This window comes from Nomascus leucogenys, chromosome 1a (genome assembly GCF_006542625.1).
Source record: "Nomascus leucogenys isolate Asia chromosome 1a, Asia_NLE_v1, whole genome shotgun sequence".
NCBI lineage: Eukaryota > Metazoa > Chordata > Mammalia > Primates > Hylobatidae > Nomascus > Nomascus leucogenys.
The window spans coordinates 41878348-41897933 of NC_044381.1; the positions used below are offsets into that span (position 1 = coordinate 41878348).

At 40.2% G+C, this 19586-nt stretch overlaps 1 protein-coding gene across 4 annotated transcripts in view; it reads left to right on the forward strand.

Moving 5' to 3' along the window:
* Positions 1-19: 19 nt before the first annotated feature.
* Positions 20-19586, forward strand: part of NOL8 (nucleolar protein 8) — a 28891-nt gene continuing 9324 nt past the window's right edge. For 2 of the 4 annotated variants that reach the window (XM_030804409.1, XM_030804324.1), the window contains exons 1-11: positions 20-204; positions 1325-1510; positions 2022-2084; positions 3770-3848; positions 6166-6301; positions 6835-6903; positions 9360-11234; positions 14213-14326; positions 14797-14919; positions 15211-15301; positions 18781-18919. In XM_030804409.1, coding sequence (XP_030660269.1) covers positions 1372-1510; positions 2022-2084; positions 3770-3848; positions 6166-6301; positions 6835-6903; positions 9360-11234; positions 14213-14326; positions 14797-14919; positions 15211-15301; positions 18781-18919 — 2828 coding nt within the window. In that variant the 5' untranslated portion in view covers positions 20-204; positions 1325-1371. The remainder of the gene's footprint in view (positions 205-1324; positions 1511-2021; positions 2085-3769; positions 3849-6165; positions 6302-6834; positions 6904-9359; positions 11235-14212; positions 14327-14796; positions 14920-15210; positions 15302-18780; positions 18920-19586) is intronic. The other 2 variants (XM_030804338.1, XM_030804457.1) reach the window with 2 other exon arrangements.

Below are 19586 nucleotides of genomic sequence, written 5' to 3' on the forward strand. Positions count from 1 at the left end.
GTCGTTGAGGGGGAGGTGATGGGGGCATCAGGGAAGCTGGGAGGACGGGAAAGGAAATTAAAAGCTCTTGGGAACTGAATTGTGGTAACGGAACCTTAGGAGGCTGGATTGGAAATCGAGTAGGAAGGAAGAGAGGATGCTCCGTTGGGACATGTGACCAGAAGTTAGGGGCTGCAGCGGCGCTGGCTTTAGGTGAACGACGTGGTGAGGAGTGGGTTTTGGGCATGAGAAGTCACAGGGCCGTTTCCTAGCTTCTCTCTTCACTTCTCTGGGTCTTCTCAGAGAAAGAAGGCTGCAGTGGGTAGGCTGGGGGCGGAGACTATCAGGAAGAGATAGGCCGAAGTTCTACCCAGAATACACGCCATGTGGTGGACGCTGGTTGGGAGTCTCGTTTGGAAAGAGTCTGTCAGCTCTTGGGGAAGGGCAGGGCGAGAGCTGAGCGCCTGTCGGGTACTAAACGAAATGAGAGATACTATGATGGGCCCTAGTACCTCTGGAAAAGTTTTCCTGAGTCCGCTGTGATCCAGGAATCTTCATAGTGTAGTGTTAAGAATTCCAAGTTCTGAAGGTAGACCTGCATTGTAATCCTGGATTCACTAATTTTCGGTATGGCATTGGGAAAGTGACTTAACCTCTTCGGCTCTCCTGAAAAATGGGAAACCTGCAAACTACTTTGTACAATGCAGGCACATAGCAAAAACACAAGTCTGTATTCGCTATATCCCTTGATCTTTGTGTCTGAACCCCACTTTGCAGCATTTTTATTGTGACATAATATTGTGCCATTTGTTTTATTCTTTTGTGACTATAAGGAGCTCCAGGAGCTCCTAGCCTCTCTTCACTTGTTTGGGTCTTCTAGGAGGAAGAAAGCTGGGGTGGGTAGGTTGGGGGCGGAGACAATTAGGAAGAGGTAGGCTAGCTCTTTTTATCTTTTAGTGCGTTACCTGCCACATCCTGTTTCTGTCAGACTTTGTTAAAGACAGTAAATGAGTAAATGAATGTATGAATGAATCAAGGAAAAACATCTAAAAACGTGAATACATAAAATTAAGAGGGATAGAGTGTAATATTATGGCCATTTGGAGGAAAAAAACTCTGTCTGTACCTGTGTCTATATGGGTATGGGATTGCTGTTCCAAAGTGCGTTCATGAAAAATGTGGATGTAGGGCTTGGGCAAAACCTCCAAGACTAAAATTTGGAAGTAATACAATAGGAAGTGAAATACAGATCCAGGAGACGGATTTGATACAGAAGGTTCAGAGGAAGTAGTTGTTTTGTTAGATTTTCGAAGAACTAAGGGAAAGAACTCTTCTCTGTATACAGAAAATTACTTTTCCCACTAAAACACACCAAGTATATGCCCAGCCTTCATGAAAGTGAAAAGAGAAACGAAGCGCCTTTATGTGGGTGGCCTTAGCCAGAACATTTCTGAGGCAGACCTACAAAATCAGTTCAGCAGATTTGGAGAAGTTTCGGATGTGGAGATCATCACACGGAAAGATGACCAAGGTAAATTTATGGTCCTTCACTGGGTAGTTATAGGCAGACATAACTGAGGTTGAGTGCTAGAAAATAAAACAGCCCCAAGATAAATGTTAGCTCTGAACACCAAAAGTTTTAAGTGATGTTTTGGAGGTATAATGTGTGATGTAGAACTTGACCGGAATTTGTTTCTGAAATAAGAAAAAATTCTAAATTCTAAAACTTCTGATTTCAGAAACATATTAACTTCCAGTTTTGAGAACTAGAATTTTCTAACATGGATTAAGTGTCCCATTAAGTAGACTATCACTAGCATACAATCAAAATGTTTCCTTAACTGAGTACTGGACATTTTCTTCCTGTTTTTTGGAATATTTTTATAATTATGCTTATTTTTATAGCCAATAAAAAAAAATAAGGTTTATCTTTTAAGTAATAAGTTTTCAAGAACTAATTTTTTTTTTAATTTGGAAACAACCATTTTTACATTGCTCTCTGGATAAGAATTTAAATAAATTTTTTTTTTTTTTTTTTTTAGGAAACCCACAGAAAGTTTTTGCATATATCAACATCAGTGTAGCAGAAGCGGACCTGAAAAAATGTAAGATCATCATATATTTTCTATACTATTTGCCAGTTTGTATCACTCTGTAACTTGGAATAACTTTGGTTCTAAATCTAAACCTCCACAGCCATTTTTTACGTTATCCAGAGGGACAGCAGTGATCAAGCGAATTCCAGTATCATATAACTCAGCAGGTTTAGGTCCATTCCATTTGGCATCAGCGGACATGGTAGCACTTTGCTGGTGGGTTTACTTAAAACTGCTATTCTCAAATATTTTGGACAAGGGACCAAACTTTCATAGAAACTGCCTGTTACATACATCCCCCTGAATATCATGCCACATTCCCCCTCAGTCTGATTATTTCTTTGGCAGCTAATCCTTGTCACTAAACACTCTTGAGGGGGCTTTACAATACACCCTTGTAAGACCATATCCTTGAAATTGTGAAATCTCTTGTTGATAAGTTTAGTAAAGTCAAGGGCAAACAGTGGCCTTTAATGAAGGATGGGAGATAATCCATACTGCCACTGACACAGTAACATATTCTAGTTATTTGGAGGCCAAAAAGTGAAAAAAGACAGGGAAAATAAGTAAAGGGAACATGCTAATAGAGGAAGAGGGCAATCAGTCTTTTGTAATTTCATTTGCAAAAAGATTGCTTTATTCTATTTTACATTGAGGAATATATGTGACAAATGTGAAGTTGTGGTTAAGAATACATCAACTAGGCTTTGTGAACTGTGGCAAGTTACTTAAACTTCTCAGCCCAAGTTTGCTTATGTGATGAATGACAAAAGATATTGCTTGCCTCATAATATTTCTGTGAGAATTAAATTAAATGATACATTTGCAATACTTTGGGAGGCTAAGGCAGGTGGATCACTTGAGGTCAGGAATTTGAGACCAGCCTGGCCAACACGGTAAAACCCCATCTTTACTAAAAATACAAAAGTTAGCTGGGTGTGGTGGCAGGCACCTGTAATCCCAGCTACTTGGGAGGCTGAGGCAGGAGAATCACAGGGGAGGCAGAGGTTGCAGTGAGCCAAGATAGTGCCACTGCACTCCAGCCTGGGCAACAGAGGGACACTCTGTCTCAAAAAGAAAAGATACATTTGTACTTAGTATAGTATCTACCACCTACAAAATTCTGTTAATGGTATTATTAAGGCAGCTGACGGCAGATGCTCAGAGAAATCAATTACTAGGGCATAGTAATTCAAACAGTTCAGTCACTCATCTACAAGTTCTACAGTGATAATTAGTATGAGGTGATAAATAAAATTAAGGTGCTGTAGGATTCCAGAGTGTCGTCTGATTCACCTGAAAAGATGATTGTTTTATAGTTACAGGAAATAAATGTTTTATAGTTATAGGAAATAACAATAAAATATACATTAAATATCAGTTATTCAGAGGTTCCTGACATTTGTTTATAAACAAATTGCAAGTAAGTTTTGCTTTACTTTTTACACATTTTGCCTCATTCCAATCTAGTAACACTGCGAGATAGGGAGTGTAAAGACTCTTGGTAAGTTGTCAAGATGAAACAAGAGCCTAGGCTCCCTCTCTCCAGGTCTCATTTCTTTTCTTCCACTTCCCCGGGGTCTCTTTGTGATAAACAAGCCTACTTTTCTTGATACTAAATAATTAGAAGAAGCACAAGCTGAAATATATTTTTGCATTGCCATGTACTTGAGTAATAATTCTTTACTTTATAGGTATGTCTGTTTTAAATAAAACAAAATGGAAAGGTGGAACATTACAAATTCAACTAGCAAAAGAAAGCTTTTTGCACAGGTAAGTTTTGCTCCACATGGATTTAAGCCCTATTTTTTTAATATTGTAAGTGGTTTTATACATTTACTTATTTCAAATTATCAAGTAATATAGTACTATATTCTTAACAAATTCAAACATTATAAGTAGAGCTAAAATCCCTTTCAACTCTGAATCCCCTTCACCCCAGACGAACAAAAAGGATAATTTCGTGCATTTACATACGTATATAATAAGCTATAAAAGTATATATGTACTTATTTTCTCTTTGTTAATGAGCTATAAAAGCATATATGTACTTATTTTCTCTTTGTTAACACACCCTTTTGTGGCAATGTAGATCTTCTCCCTTTATAACAGTTGTTAGTACTATTTCAGAAAATGGTTATACCACAGTGTAGTGGTCCCTTCCCACTGATGACTGTTTCTACTTTTTCATGGTCATAGATGATCCTGGAGCATGTATCCTATGTATATGCAGGTGTTTCTCTCAGTTTATGTCAGAAAATGGAGTTGCTGAATCTTAGCATTGTCTGCATTTAAATTTTAGTAGACTACTAAATTGCATATGTTGATTTTGACTGTTAATGCTAGTGTCATAAAAAAATATAAAGGAAATAGGAGATCACTGTATGACAGGCATAAGAGTGATTATGCAAGTGATTTAAGAGCAAGACAATGTATTATGAAAACTATTAGAGCTTTTAAAATCCTAAAGGTATTTTCAGGAAGAAAAGGTATTGTTAGTTGGGGAGTTTTCAAACTAGGAAACAATTTAAGAATATACAGATAGAGGCCGGGCACGGTGGCTCACGCCTGTAATCCCAGCACTTTGGGAGGCTGAGGCGGGTGGATCACCTGAGGTCAGGAGTTCAAGAGCAGCCTGGCTAAAGTGGTGAAACCCTGTCTCTACTAAAAATACAAAAATTAGCTGGGTGTGGTCGTGGGCGCCTGTAATCCCAGCTACTTGGGAGGTCGAGGCAGGAGAATCACTTGAACCTGGGAGGCGGAGGGTGCAGTGAGCCTACATTGTGCCATTGCACTCCAGCCTGGGCAACAGGAGTGAAACTCTTGCCGCAAAAAAAAAAAAAAAATATACAGATAGAATGACCAGGAGAGTTGATAAGCTTGTTCCAGACCAATGAAATGTAACAAGAACAGATATATTCTAAAACAAGTGGCAAGCAACCTACTTTGAGGCATGTTTTGGGGGACTGCCCTTATGAAAAAGGTGAGAATTTAATTTTGTTCTTCAGCTGAAGCCTCAGACTGTGAACAGGGTGGTTATATACCTTTCATTCCAGCAGCAGTTGCCAGCCTACTGTGTGCAGGCACTGGAGCCCCATGCTGAGCAGGTTGATCACACAGTGCTGCTGCTTGGAGTATCTGCGTGGATATGCCTGAGAAGCATGGGTCTGATGGTTGTTCTGGGACATAAAGGAGACAGACTAGAGGCAAAGAGGCCAGTGAGGACTGCTTCTGTGCAGTTGTCCAGGCCTGAAGAAGGTGGTGGTGATTTGAATCAGAAAAGGTGGCATTCTCTTCATTAGGAGGATACAGATAATGAAGACCTAACAAATTGGGCTCCGAAAGATACCTTTGTCATGGGGAAGAGTGAATGGAGAGAAGATAACATAAAATGCCAAACGTATATAAATTGAAAGGGGAAAATTGAGAAAACTTGCAATCCATGGTCTTGGTCTTCCTTAAAGGGGAACTGGGACAACCACTGGAGCAGAGCACAGGTGTAAGTGTGCATGTCAGGGATTCAGGAGACTGACTAGTGTAGTGGGTGGGCTAGGAAAAGAACCCTCATGCTCTGGTGGGACAGCCCTGACAGCACAGCTTGTCACTGCTGTCCAACCCTATAGCTTAGTTGCTGGTGGTAAGGGACTGGTCAATACACTACAGTAGATTGATGGAAAGGCATGTTGTACAGCAATCATAGTGATATTTTCAAAGAATGTATAAGTTGATAAATAAGTGTACCCAACTGTGCTTATGATATTTGGATTACATTATAAAATATGTATATTTACATATAGAACAAAGATGAAGTTAAGGAGGCAAAATATTAACAACAAGATGAGGGACAAGGAATATGTTTTGTTTTCTTAACGGTTCTGTCTTCCAGTATTCTATAATAAAAACATATTGTATGTTCAGATAAGTAGATAAGCTATTATGCTACTAACAAAGCAGTTTTGTTTTATTTTGGTTTTTAATACTACAAAGCTGTTTACTTTATAGTGCTCATTTAGGCACACCTAAAGTGAAATAATCATTTTACGTGGCTGATTATTTTGACTCTTTTATTTGTATTTTCTTTTTGATTCAGATTGGCCCAAGAGAGAGAAGCAGCAAAAGCTGAGAAAGAAGAATCAACAACAGGTAACACCAACTTGTTAGAAAAGACAGGAGGAGTGGATTTCCATATGAAAGCAGTGCCAGGGACAGAAGTGCCAGGGCATAAGGTGAGTCTCCTCTGTAGCCTGAGCCAATTACATGGTCTTGGGAACTGATGCCTGAGATCACGTGATTGTGGGTGTCATGTCTAAAACCAGTTCCTCTTTTCCCCTTTCTTGGAGGCAGTTAACATAGATAGGTCTTTATAATTTTCAAGGTGCATTTACAACTCTTAGGTAAGCATAGTTCTCCATCATTTTACAGAGAAAGAAATCAAAACTCAAGCAGAGGTGGACTTTCAAGGGACACAGGTAGCCAGGAATATAGGCAGGTCCCAAATTTGCCTGTTCAAATTAGCAGCCAGTGTTTTTTGTAAACCACCCTACATGGTTTACTTGGGATTGACAGCTCCTCCAAATCTTCCTTTTTTTTTCTTCCCTCTCACAATTTTTCTCTTTGGTAACTCTTACTTCATTGTCAGAAAACTAAACCCAACAGTAATCATAGCCCACTGATTTTTTTGTTGTATTTACCTAATATTGTTATTAAATCTTTTCCATTTGTGTCACATATAGTAAATAAATTCTTTTTTTTCTTTTAGAATTGGGTTGTGAGCAAATTTGGAAGAGTCTTACCTGTTCTTCACCTTAAAAATCAACATAAACGTAAAATATCCTTTGGCCTCTCAAAGTAATTATTTACCACAGTGATGGATACTTGTAAAATACCTTTAGCATTTCACTGTCTCTTATCAGTGAATCTTTACGTGTTTGTTTGCATGTTCCCAGTTTCTTGGTACTCACCTACATGTATGAAACAATTAGAGCATGAGAAAATGGATTGAGGTTTTATACAATTAAGTAATTCAAATGATGAGTGCCAAAGAAGCAGGTTGGTTTATTAATTTATTCATATTGTCATACATGGATTCAAAGCCATTGCTGAAGGAGCTAAAGAGGAGTGAGAAACCCAGAGACCATCATTAAAGAAGGCTTTAGAATTGAGGTAGGTTTTGAATTAATAGAAGTGATGGGAAGTAGTCCTGGGAATACCAATAGTAGATAAAAATATGTGGACAAGCAGGAGGATGGTGGGTTGAGAAATAGTTTGGAGCAGAGTGTGAGCAAATTCTAATGCCTGTTCAGTGAGGTCACATTGTCTAAGACCTTGAAGACCTGGTATCATGGAATTCTGAGCAGTGTGTCTTGATGTATTGTTTTTTTTTTCTCTTTTTGAGACAGAGTCGCTCTGTCCCCAGGCTAGAGTGCAGTGGCACGATCTCGGCTCACTGCAGCGTCTGCCTCCCGCGTTCAAGCAATTCCCCTGCCTCAGCCTCCCAAGTAGCTGGGACTACAGGTGTGTGCCACCACGCCTGGCTAATTTTTTTGTATTTTTACTAGAGACGGGGTTTCACCATGTTGGCCAGGATGGTCTTGATCCCCTGACCTTGTGATCTGCCCACCTTGGCCTCCCAAAGTGCTAGGATTACAGGCATGAGCCACTGCGCCCGACCGTCTTGATGTATTCTTTAGCTTGTAACCCTGGTGTCAGTCAGTAAGGGAAACAGTAGCAGGTATTTGAAACAGAGGGAATATAATATATGCAGTTAGTTAAACAAGTGCTGGAGGAGCAAAAGCCAAAGGTCAGATTCCCCACTGATTGACAACTGCAGTAAACCACTACCCCACTGGGACTGGAGAAGCAAAAACGTGTGTCCTCTGAGCTCACAGCTACTGTGCCACTGAAACAACTACTACCTGAATCCAGGCCCTAGTTGCACCGGACATAGCTGTGACCTCTGCCCTCCCTGCAAGTGGCTCAAAGTTAGGAAAGTACTGATTTCTTATTTTCTACTTTCCAGCTTTCCACCAATGGCAGCCGCTGATGGCAAAGAGGAAGATATTGAAGGACAGTAGAGACAATAGACACTTTTTGGCATACCTCACATATAACTGGCACATATAAGTAGTTATTGAAAAAAGGGACTTTCAAGAGTAATCGCTTAAGGTGGGGTGCAGTGGCTCACACCTGTAATCCCAGCACTTTGGGAGGCCACTGGAGGATCACTTGAGCCCAGGTGTTTGAGACCAGTCTAGGCAACATAGTGAGACTGTAACTCTACAAAAAATACTAATAAAAGAAAAATCAGGCTGGGCCTGGTGGCACATGCCTGTGGTCCCTGCTACTGGGGAGGCTGAGTTGGGAGGATCACTTGAGCCTGGAAGGTTGAAGCTGTATTGAGCCATGATCATGCCATGGCACTCCAGCCTGGGTAGCAGTGAGACCCTGTCTCAAAACAAAAAAGAGTGATAGCTTAAAGCACCTTAATACTTGCCTATTCATATGCTTTAGGGAATCAGCAAATGACAGCCATCATTACAACACATCGATGTTAACTAGAATCTTTCCTGGATAATGTCAACATAGGCCTGGTAAAGATTTATTATTTTTTTTTAATTTTTAATTTTTATTTTTAAGACGGGTTCTCACCGTGTTTCCCAGGCTGATCTCGAACTCCTGGGCTCATGTAATCTGCCCACCTCGGCCTCCCAAAGTGCTGGGATTACAGGCATGAGCCACTGTGCCCAGGCCAGCTTTCTAATAAAGACCTAAAAATATTGCAGAAAGTGAGTTCATGTGAAGTGGACGTTATTGAGCTAGGAGAATCAGAGTTAGGATGAGTAAGAACTGAGAAGACAGACATAGCCACAAGAGTTTGAGAGTAAAGGACATACATGTGGCCATGTCCTCTGGGTTCTCCTGAACCCAGAACTTTGCTTTACTGTATCAGCTCGATGGTTGGATTTCTGTGATTTACAGAAAATAACCCTGAGACCTGTGTACCTATAATATAATCTGAATAGGTTTGCTATAATATCTATCTACAGTCCGAGTAATTTCTGCCAACTAATAGTGGTGGTACTAGACTTTAACTAAGAAAATGTCATAGAAAGCTCAATTTCTTAGACGCTGAATGATAACCTAGTTAAGTCCTCATTTTCTTTTACAGGAAACTGAAAGGGAGGGAAAATGACTTATTTGAGATTAAGCAATATTTTTTGTGTCAAAGACTGATGAGTTTTCCTAAAACCAAGTGCTTTAGTTTTGTTTCTTGACTTGCGTAACGTCATCAAATATGATCCCTCAAAATACTGCCACAACCTGAAGAAGATAGGGGTGGATTTCTCAAACACCATTCCTATATCCAGCCTGACTTGGGAATTAGGAGGAGGGAATGACCCTATGAGTAAGAAACGGCGAGGAGAGTTCTCCGACTTTCATGGCCCTCCCAAGAAGATAATAAAAGTGCAGAAGGATGAGAGTTCCGCTGGGTCTTTGGCCATGAGTACAAGCCCCAGAAGGGTAATAGAGAAACCACCCTTAACACAGCAACAGGCTGCACAAAAAATAACTTGTGATTCCATTACTCCTTCTAAATCATCTCCTGTACCTGTTTCTGATACTCAGAAGCTTAAAAATCTACCTTTTAAGACTTCTGGCTTGGAAACTGCCAAGAAGAGAAATAGCGTTTCTGATGATGATACTGATTCTGAAGATGAATTGAGAATGATGATTGCGAAAGGGGAAAACTTACAGAGAACTACACAACCCTCAATAAATGAATCTGAAAATGATCCTTTTGAAGTTGTAAGGGATGATTTCAAATCAGGCGTTCACAAACTGCATTCTTTAATAGGTTTAGGTGTCAAAAATAATGTCTCTTGCCATGATAGTGATGATGATATGAGAAATGATTGTGAGTATGACTCAGGAGATACAGATGAAATCATTGCAATGAAAAAAAATGTTGCTAAGGTCAAAAACAGTACAGAATTTTCACAAATGGAAAAATCTACAAAGAAAACTTCTTTCAAAAATAGAGAAAAATGTGAGCTTTCTGATCACTGTATTAAACTACGAAAAAGAAAAAGCAATGTAGAGTCAGCCCTCGGTCATAGATTAAAGTCTCTTAGTTGTAAATTTCCCTCTCACTCCAGTAGCAGTGAAGATGCTGATTCTGCATCAGAATTAGCTGACTCTGAAGGAGGCGAGGAGTATAATGCCATGATGAAAAACTGCCTTCGTGTGAATCTCACTTTAGCTGATTTGGAACAATTGGCTGGCAGTGATCTGAAGGTTCCAAATGAAGATACTGAGAGTGATGGGCCAGAAACCACTACCCAATGCAAGTCTGACAGAGGCTCCAAGAGCCCCAAGACTCCCACTGGTCCCCGCAGAGGCCGACAGTGTATTCATCCTGAGGAGATTGTGGCTTCCCTGTTAGAAGGAGAGGAGAACACCTGTGGCAAACGGAAACCAAAGGAAAACAATTTAAAGCCAAAATTTCAGGCTTTCAAGGGAATAGGCTGTCTATATGAAAAGGAGTCAACGAAAAAATCCTTGAAAGACAGTGTTGCCTCTAACAATATTAATAAAGATCAGAATTTCATGAAACATGAGGGTCCCAGTGTCATATCCATGGAAGATGGGTCCCCATATGTTAATGGCTCATCAGGTGAAGTGACTCCATGCCAACATGCAAAGAAGGCGAATGGCCCAAACTATATTCAGCCTCAAAAAAGACAGACCACTTTTGAGAGCCAGGATCGGAAGGCAGTGTCCCTTAGCAGTTCTGAAAAGAGAAGTAAGAATCCTATTTCTAGGCTGTTAGAAGGTAAAAAGTCCTTAAGTCTTAGTGCAAAGACTCACAACATAGGCTTTAACAAAGACAGCTGCCATAGTACCACAAAGACAGAAGCTTCAGAGGAAGAGAGGTCTGATTCAAGCAGCCTCACATCTCTCGAGAAATCACCAAAGGTCTCATCCAAGGACACTCGGGAAATCAAAACTGATTTCTCACTTTCTATTAGTAATTCGTCAGATCTGAGTGCTAAAGATAAGCATGCTGAAGACAATGAGAAGCGTTTGGCAGCCTTGGAAGCGAGGCGAAAAGCAAAAGAAGTGCAGAAGAAGCTGGTGCATAATGCTCTGGCAAATTTGGTGAGTATATTTTCAATGTATGGATTTAACAAGAACTCAGAAAGTCCAGCTTTTCTTTCCCATGAAGTTAGGTGTGCCTCCATAGAGCTGATCGTCTTGGTGTTCACCAATTTCATGTTTTGGTTCTTGAGTTAGCTTTTTCATCTGGTTTATCTGAAAATTTCTTTATAATTTTCTTTCATTTAGAAGCTATACCTGTTATAGTTATGTATTCAAATGTGTCTGAATTTACATATAAATCACTTGTCAAGTGATTTATACCTTGCCAAGTCTTGCCAAGATTTACTGTAATGGGCTTTTGTTCATTCTTCTAACAATTGTTAAGTACACCTTTATGGTAAGTGCTAGATTTCTAGTATGAGGATGGTGATCTTGCCTTTCATACAGTTTTTGGCTCATGGTGTGGCATGCTGACAGTCACAGTTCAGTTACAGAGGGCCAGGAGGGGGTTGTGCCCCTGTGCCCTGGCAGCACGCAGGAGACACACCAAGTCAGTTGGGAGCTTCTGTAGTCTGAGCCGAGTGGTAGGAAAAGATTTGTGGGAATTGGTCAGGTGCAGGTGAAAGGGTGGGAAGGGAGCAGAAAGGCTTTCATTCTAGGAAAAAGGAACAGTTTATACAAGGGTGAATGTTTTCAATTAGTGTAACTAAAACTTATACAGCATGAGATGGCAAGAAATGAGGCTAGTGGTTTGATTTTGTTCATAAAATGAAAAGAGAGTGAAGAATTTTAAGCAAGGGAGAGAAGATTAATTGTGTCTATTTTGGAACAGGAGTTGACAAACTACACCTCAAAGGCCATCCAGCCCATGACCTATTTATGTACAACCTTCAAGCTAAAAATAGTTTTTGAATACAGAACAAAGACCATATGTGGCCTGCAAAGCCTAACATATTTACTCTGGCCTTTTACAGAGAAAGTTTGTCAACCTCTGTTTGGGAGAGATCCTTCAGACTATGATGAAAACCAGTCGAACGGGTCCGTCTGTAACCAAGGAGAGCCTTTGGGGAGGTGGAAAGTCAAAACCATAACAGCAATGGGAATAGATTGACTGAATTGATACCGAGAAGTTTAATTGATAGGACTTGGTGATAACTGTATAGCGATAGAAAGAGGAATTGTAAGTTTCTGTCTTGCGCAAATAAACAGATGGTGATGGCATTCACTAGATAAGGAAAAAGGACAGGAAGTAGACTTGGCAGGGGAAGGGAGTGATAGGTTTAGACATGTTCAGTTTGAGATTGGGTTGTTTTAAGATGCAATGCTTTTTTTTTTCTTCCAATATTTATTTTAGGTTCTGGGGGTATATGTGCAGGTTTATTACACGGGTAAGCTGCGTGTCTTGGAGGTTCGGTGTACAGATTATTTTGTCACCCAGATAATCAGCATAGTACCCAATAGGTGGTTTTTCTTTGCTTTTTTTTTTTGAGATGTAGTTTCGCTCTTGTTGCCCAGGCTGGAGTACAATGGTGTGATCTCGGCTTGCTGCAATCTCTGCCTCCTGGGCTCAAGCAATTCTCCTGCCTCAGCCTCCTGAGTAGCTAGGATTACAGGCACCTGCCACCACGCCCAGCTAATTTTTATATTTGTGGTAGAGATGGGGTTTCACCATGTTGGCCAGGCTGGTCTCAAATTCCTGACCTCAGGTGATCTGCCTGTCTTGGCCCCCCAAAATGTTGGGATTACAGGCGTGAGCCACTGTGCCCGGCCCAATAGGTGGCTTTTCAATCCTTACTCTCCTCCCACCCTGCGCCCTCAAGTAGACCCCAGTGTTGATTGTTCCCTTTTTTTTTTTTTTTAACAGGGTCTCACTCTGTCACCCTGGAGTGCAGTGGTATGATCTCAGCTCACTGCAACCTCCATCTCCCAGGCTCAAGCAATTCTCCCACCTCAGCCTGCTGAGTAGCTGGGACTATAGTCATGTGCCACCATGCCCAGCTAATTTTTGTATTTTTGTAGAGATGGGGTTTCACCATGTCACCTAGGCAGGTCTCGAACTCCTAAGCTCAAGCAATCAGCCTGCCGTGGCCTCCCAAAGTGCTGGGATTTCAGGTGTCAACCAGTGTACCTGGCCTATTGCTCCCCCATGTGTACTCAACATTTAGCTCCCACTTATAAGTTAGAACATGCAGTATTTGGTTTTCTGTTCCTGTCTTAATTTGTTTAGGATAGTAGCCTCCAGCACCATCAATGTGGCTGCAAGGGACATGATTGCATTCTTTTTTATGACTGCGTAGTATTCCATGGGGCATGTGTACCACATTTTCTTTATCCAGTCCACCATTGATGGGCATCTAGGTTGATTTCGTATCTTTGCTATTATGAATAGTACTCCAATAAACATGCGTGCATGTGTCTTTATGAGAGAATGATTTATATTCCTTTGGGCAAATATCCACAAATGGGGTTGTAGGTCAAATGATAGTTTTAAGTTCTTTGAGAAATCGCCAAACTGCTTTCCACTGTGGGTGAATGAATTTACATTCCCACCAGCAGTATATAAGCATTCCCCTTTCTCTGCAACCTTGCCAGCATCTGTTATATTTTGACTTTTTAGTAATAGCCATTCTGACTGGTGTGAGATGGTATCTCATTGTGGTTTTGATTTGCATTCCTCTTTAACGATCAGTGATGTTGAGCATTTTTTTTGTATGCTTGTTGGCCACGTGTTTGTCTTTTGAGAAGTGTCTGCTGTGTCCTTTGCCCATTTTTCACTAGGGTTGTTTGTTTTTTGCTTGTTGATTTGTTTAAGTTCCTTATAGATTCTGGGTATTAGACCTTTGTTAGATGCATAGTTTGCAAATATTTTCTCCCATTCTGTACGTTGTCTGTTTACTTTGTTGATAGTTTCTTTTGCTGTGTAGAAGCTCTTTAGTTTAATTAGATCCCACTTGTCAATTTTGGATTTTGTTGCAATTGCTTTTGGAGTCTTCATCATAAATCTTTTTAAGATGCAATGCTTTCGATGGCCTCCCTAGGATGGTCATCCAGAGGATAAGCCAACGCACATCATCTTCGGTTCTGACAGTGAATGTGAAACAGAGGAGACAACGACTCAGGAGCAGAGCCATCCAGGAGAGGAATGGGTGAAAGTAAGAAGTTCAGGATGTCTCTGTGGACATTCATCTACTTCTGCAGATCCACACCACAAACAACTGGCAATCTCAACATAAAACCCTCCTGAGAGCCCCAGTGAGACCCAGGGCTTGCCAGGTCACTGCATGTTGAGACTACAGGGGTCTTGGAGATTTTTATATATGAACCTATATTCTCCGTAACATCTGCAGCATGACATCAATATTAGTGAAACACTACAAAAACTGTTCTTGCATGTAATAACTACCTCCCCAAATCCAGGCTTCACTGGGGAGCCTCTGGATTAGTGATCCCAGAGGCCAGTTAGATTTCACTGAGTCAGGAATTTCCACCTGACCCGCCATTTACTCATTCCTGGTAGATGAGTCTGGGTTATTGGCTTTCAATGTGAGGGAGAAGATTACATTATGAAGGGAAATGCTGCTTGTTTGCCTCTGCTATTAATAAATGTTATGTTTCTTCACAGGAGTCTATGGGTAAAACATCAGGGAAGCTGTTTGATAGCAGTGATGATGAGGAATCTGATTCTGAAGATGACAGTAATAGGTTCAAAATTAAACCTCAGTTTGAGGGCAGAGCTGGACAGAAGGTTAGTGAAGACTGAAAATAATTAAACTTGCAGCATGTCCTTATTTTTTGACATAGTCCTTAAATCTGGGTAAATGCAGGCAGACCTTAACCTACGTTATAGCGTCGGGGTGTTTATTTGGAGAGTGAGTCTTCTGTGATCCTCTCTGATTGGTTCATAAGTAGATGGAGGTAGGCAAACATCTTAATGTAGTGAATTTCAGTGTGTGGGGAGGTGTACATTGACAGTCTTTGTCAGAAGCAATTTCTTGGGAATGTGGCTATCAATTATGTATGTTTTCTGTCTGTGTAGCTCATGGATTTACAGTCGCACTTTGGCACTGATGACAGATTCCGTATGGACTCTCGATTTCTAGAAACTGACAGTGAAGAGGAACAGGAAGGTAAATGCTTCATTGTCCAGAGTCCTGATGTCATATCTGGGGACACTGAGAAATCACCTAGTATACCTCCTTTGTTTAACACATGAAGAAACTCTCCATCCCAAGACATTGGATTGAGGAGTTTATAATCAAATGTACAGTTAATACTAAGTTTGTTTGTACATAGTAATTTAGGAAAATTTAATTACTTAGCGGTGCAGAAAGGAAAGGAAAAAATAACATCCACCAAAGGTACCATTTTCCTCTATCCCGTCCTTGGCATGAGAAGAAGTTGAGTTTCCTACCTGGCAGCCTGTGTCAGTTGATCAGCAGGTTCTGGGTGAAGCCATGGAAGATGGTTAAGTCACTCCTGGCTTTCTAAAAGGAAGAGTGGGCCGGGCGCGGTGGCTCACGCTTGTAATCCCAGCACTTTGGGAGGCCAAGGCGGGCGGATCATGAGGTCAGGAGATCGAGACCACGGTGAAACCCCGTCTCTACTAAAAATACAAAAAAAAATTAGCCAGGCGTGGTGGCGGGCGCCTGTAGTCCCAGCTACTCGGAGAGGCTGAGGCAGGAGAATGGCGTGAACCCGGGAGGCGGAGCTTACAGTGAGCCGAGATTGCGCCACTGCACTCCAGCCTGGGTGACAGAGCGAGACTCTGTCTCAAAAAAAAAATAAATAAATAAATAAATAATAAATAAATAAAAGGAAGAGTGTTCGTCGTCCTCCAGTGTGCATACCTGGTGCAGATTATTTTTTAAAGCTGTGTATCACTGAATGCCATTCTACTTGAATGTATCCCTATTTGAATGTATCTAAGAGTATTGATGCTATCAGAAGCATCCTAATTCTACTTCTTTTCACTTACTGTAGCATTTTTCACAGCAGTACTTCCAGTCTTTTTCTACAGGACCTTCTCCTCTTACCCTTTTAAAAACACCTTACTGGCTTGAATGAGCTCCCTAATTCCCTCTCCTAATCTCAGAACTTCTCTGCCCTTCTTTTTTTTTCTCCTTCCTGAATTAATCTAATCTGCATTTTAATCCTCACCATTCCTACTTCCTATTACCCCTTTCATCACTTGCATTTTCATTCTTCCCCTTCTAGCTTCTTACTTTTTCTACAGACATAGTTAGGTCTTTTGGTCCCAAAAAAGCCATTCCTCTAACCATGCCAGTTTTCAAGTTTCTACTCCATCTCTCTTTCAGTTCTAAATTTGAAGTGAAAAAGTAAATTACATCTAATTCAGTAGCAGTTGGCTTTTTACTGAAAACAATCTGTGATTTGATCTTCCCAATTCTTTGAGGTGATTATTAATAGTGTTGGACTGTTTCAGGAAACCAAGGTTTAGAGAGGTTTAAAAAGAATTCTCTAGGGTCCTCCCAAATTCTGTTTCAGTGGTGAGATTACAGGCATGAGCCACTGTAGCTGGACCTTTTCCAAGTTTTGAAAGCACAATGTTTGTCTATCCTGCAAGAAGCAACACAGCCAGCCTCCATCACCTTGAGCCCTTTCCAGCATTGTATTCTACTTGACTTTCTCACTCAAAACTCCATGTTGAAAACACAAGAATGAACAGAACCTGGAGAATAACCTTCATTTAGAAGGTACATAGAGTGGTTATTTTCTTAACTTCTGCCAATTTTGTCTGTTTCTTTACAACTCTTTGGGTGTGTGTTCCCTCAAAGCCATAAACAACTTGTTCACCAAGTGCAGTGGCATTGTCTCCAATGACATCCTCTTCAGCTAACATAGAGCATATGTCACTGTTGATCATCCCTTCTTAAAATGTTCACTTTACTTCCAATTGCATCATAACTTCCTGGTTTTCTTAACTCTTGATTCCTAATTTTTCTTTTGCCTCCAAATATGGGTTCTTCCCAGGGTTCTGTAAGTCCTTATAGCTTTAGCCTTCATGTGCACATGAGTATTTTTCAAATTTGGATCTTCTTTCTTCCTTGCTGTTCTGGTGAGCTCCCAACTGGTCTTCAGTGCCTGTTGGATATTTTCCACAGGCTTTCCTAAGTTTGTGTTAAAACTCAGCAAGTCCAAACCAGCTCTTCTTAACCTGTCTGTGTTGATGACGTGTCCATTCTTAGAATCTCTGTTGTTGTTTTTTTCTTTCCTTCTCAACATTTTATTTTTATTTTTTTGGAGACAGGATCTCACTGTGTTCCTTAGGCTGGAGTGCAGTGGCGCAGTCATAGCTTACTGTAACCTCAAACTCAGTCTCTCTAGTAGCTAGTACTACAGGCTCGTGCCACCATGTCCAGATAATTTTTGTATTTTCATAGAGACAGGGTCTCGCTGTGTTGCCTAGGCGGGTCTCAAACTCCTGGCCTCAAGTGATCCTCCTGCCTCAGCTTCCCAAAGTGCTGAGATTATAGGCATGGAGCCACTGCACCTGACCCCTTCCCAAATTTCGAGGCACAACGTTTTGTCTCAAGTAAGCAGCACAGCCAGCCTATATCACCTTGAGCCTTTTTCAGCATTATATTCTACTTCCCTAATGGTTATTAGATTAAAAATTAAATTGATGTTTTTGATAGTCAAAAGTTGTTGAAATTAGCAGTTCCATGTTTCAACCTAATGCAGTGTAAACTTTTTGTACTTTATTATTTCAATATATGTGTTTGTTTTGTTTCCAACACCTAGCATGCTTTCCTACCACCTCTAGGGATTCAACTTTATCTTTCCTACCTCATAACTCTACCTAGTTTATAAAGCATCTTTTGATTCAGTTAAACACTATCTCAACTTCCTTTGAACCCTTAGAAACTTTGGGGGCATCCCTGTAGAGTACTTAAATCAGCATTTTATTCTAGTTTCTGTTAGTTTGTTATTTATATCCTGCAGTAAGTTGAAAGAGTCATACGGGCTTAGACTACTTTTGTATTTCTGTAATCCAAACTAGCTGTTTAACTTTATTCTGTGATATTTTGTCTGTCTGTAGTAGTTGAGGATAGTAGCTTGTAAAAGTCCATGATGCCTTAGTATGTGTAGGGCATATGGTTTTTTTCCCATAATACTTGTTATTGAATCAAAGACTGAAACAACTATCCACTAATATCTTATATTGTCAGATATACCATTACCATTTTTCACTGTTTTTATCATTTTTAGATTTACATAATTTAGATTATGTTTAGAATGTTAAAAAAATCAGTCTATAATCACTGTAGTTATTAGTATCTTGCTCTATTACATTTGTCAATCTTTACCTTAAAAGTTTTAGACTTGGTACTCAAAGCCATTAAATTCAGACTGTTTCATAATTAGGAACAGAAGTAGGACTTTTCATTGTCTGGTCACACAGACTTTCTGAGTTTGCTATGGCTGAGGGTCTTGGGATATGGAGGTTAGTGAAATGAGGTTAAACTTTTCTTCTTCCTGTCTTAATGGATTTTGTACATGTTTAGGTACTTGGTAAATATTTGATGATTGAGACTTCTCAGGCTGTGTTTTCCAAGAGATTATTAATTATCCCTTTCCCTCAAAGAGGTAAATGAAAAGAAAACTGCTGAGGAAGAAGAGCTTGCTGAAGAAAAAAAGAAGGCCCTGAATGTTGTACAAAGTGTTTTGCAAATCAACTTAAGCAATTCTACAAACAAAGGATCAGTAGCTGCTAAGAAATTTAAGTATGTTTTATGTTCCATCCCATTCTACCATATCATCCTTTGCCATAAATGTCTTCTTGAACTCAATTTAAAACTAGGCCTCTTTTAATGGCCTGGGGAGGCAGCTGGCAATATGTATCAGACCCTTAAAAATATGCTTGCCTTTGACCCAGTGATTCACTTCAAGGAACTAATCTTAAATTATTTCTGTATTTATACACTTAGATGTCATAGCAGCATCGCTTTCATTAGTGAAACAATTGGGAAACAGTTTAAATAGTAACTGTAAAACTATTTATATAAATGTAACTGTTATGGAAATTTTCAGGCATGCAATTTAGAGAGACTAATGAAAGCCCTGTACCCCATCACCTAGCTTTTACAGTCACCAACATGTGACCAGTGTTCTCTTCTCTACCTTTATCCAACCCCTACTTTACACAATGAAATGTTTTATGCAAATCCCAGATAGTATATAATTTTATCTGTATGTATTTTAGTATGTTTAAAATCATTTTAAAAGCTAAAAAAAATCCAGGAAATCTCAAAAGTAAGGTAGTTTAAAATATTTTTTCGGCTGGGCGCGGTGGCTCACACCTGTAATCCTAGCACTTTGGGAGGCCGAGGTGGGCGGATCACCTGAGATCAGGAGTTGGAGATCAGCCCAGCCAACATGGTGAAACCCCGT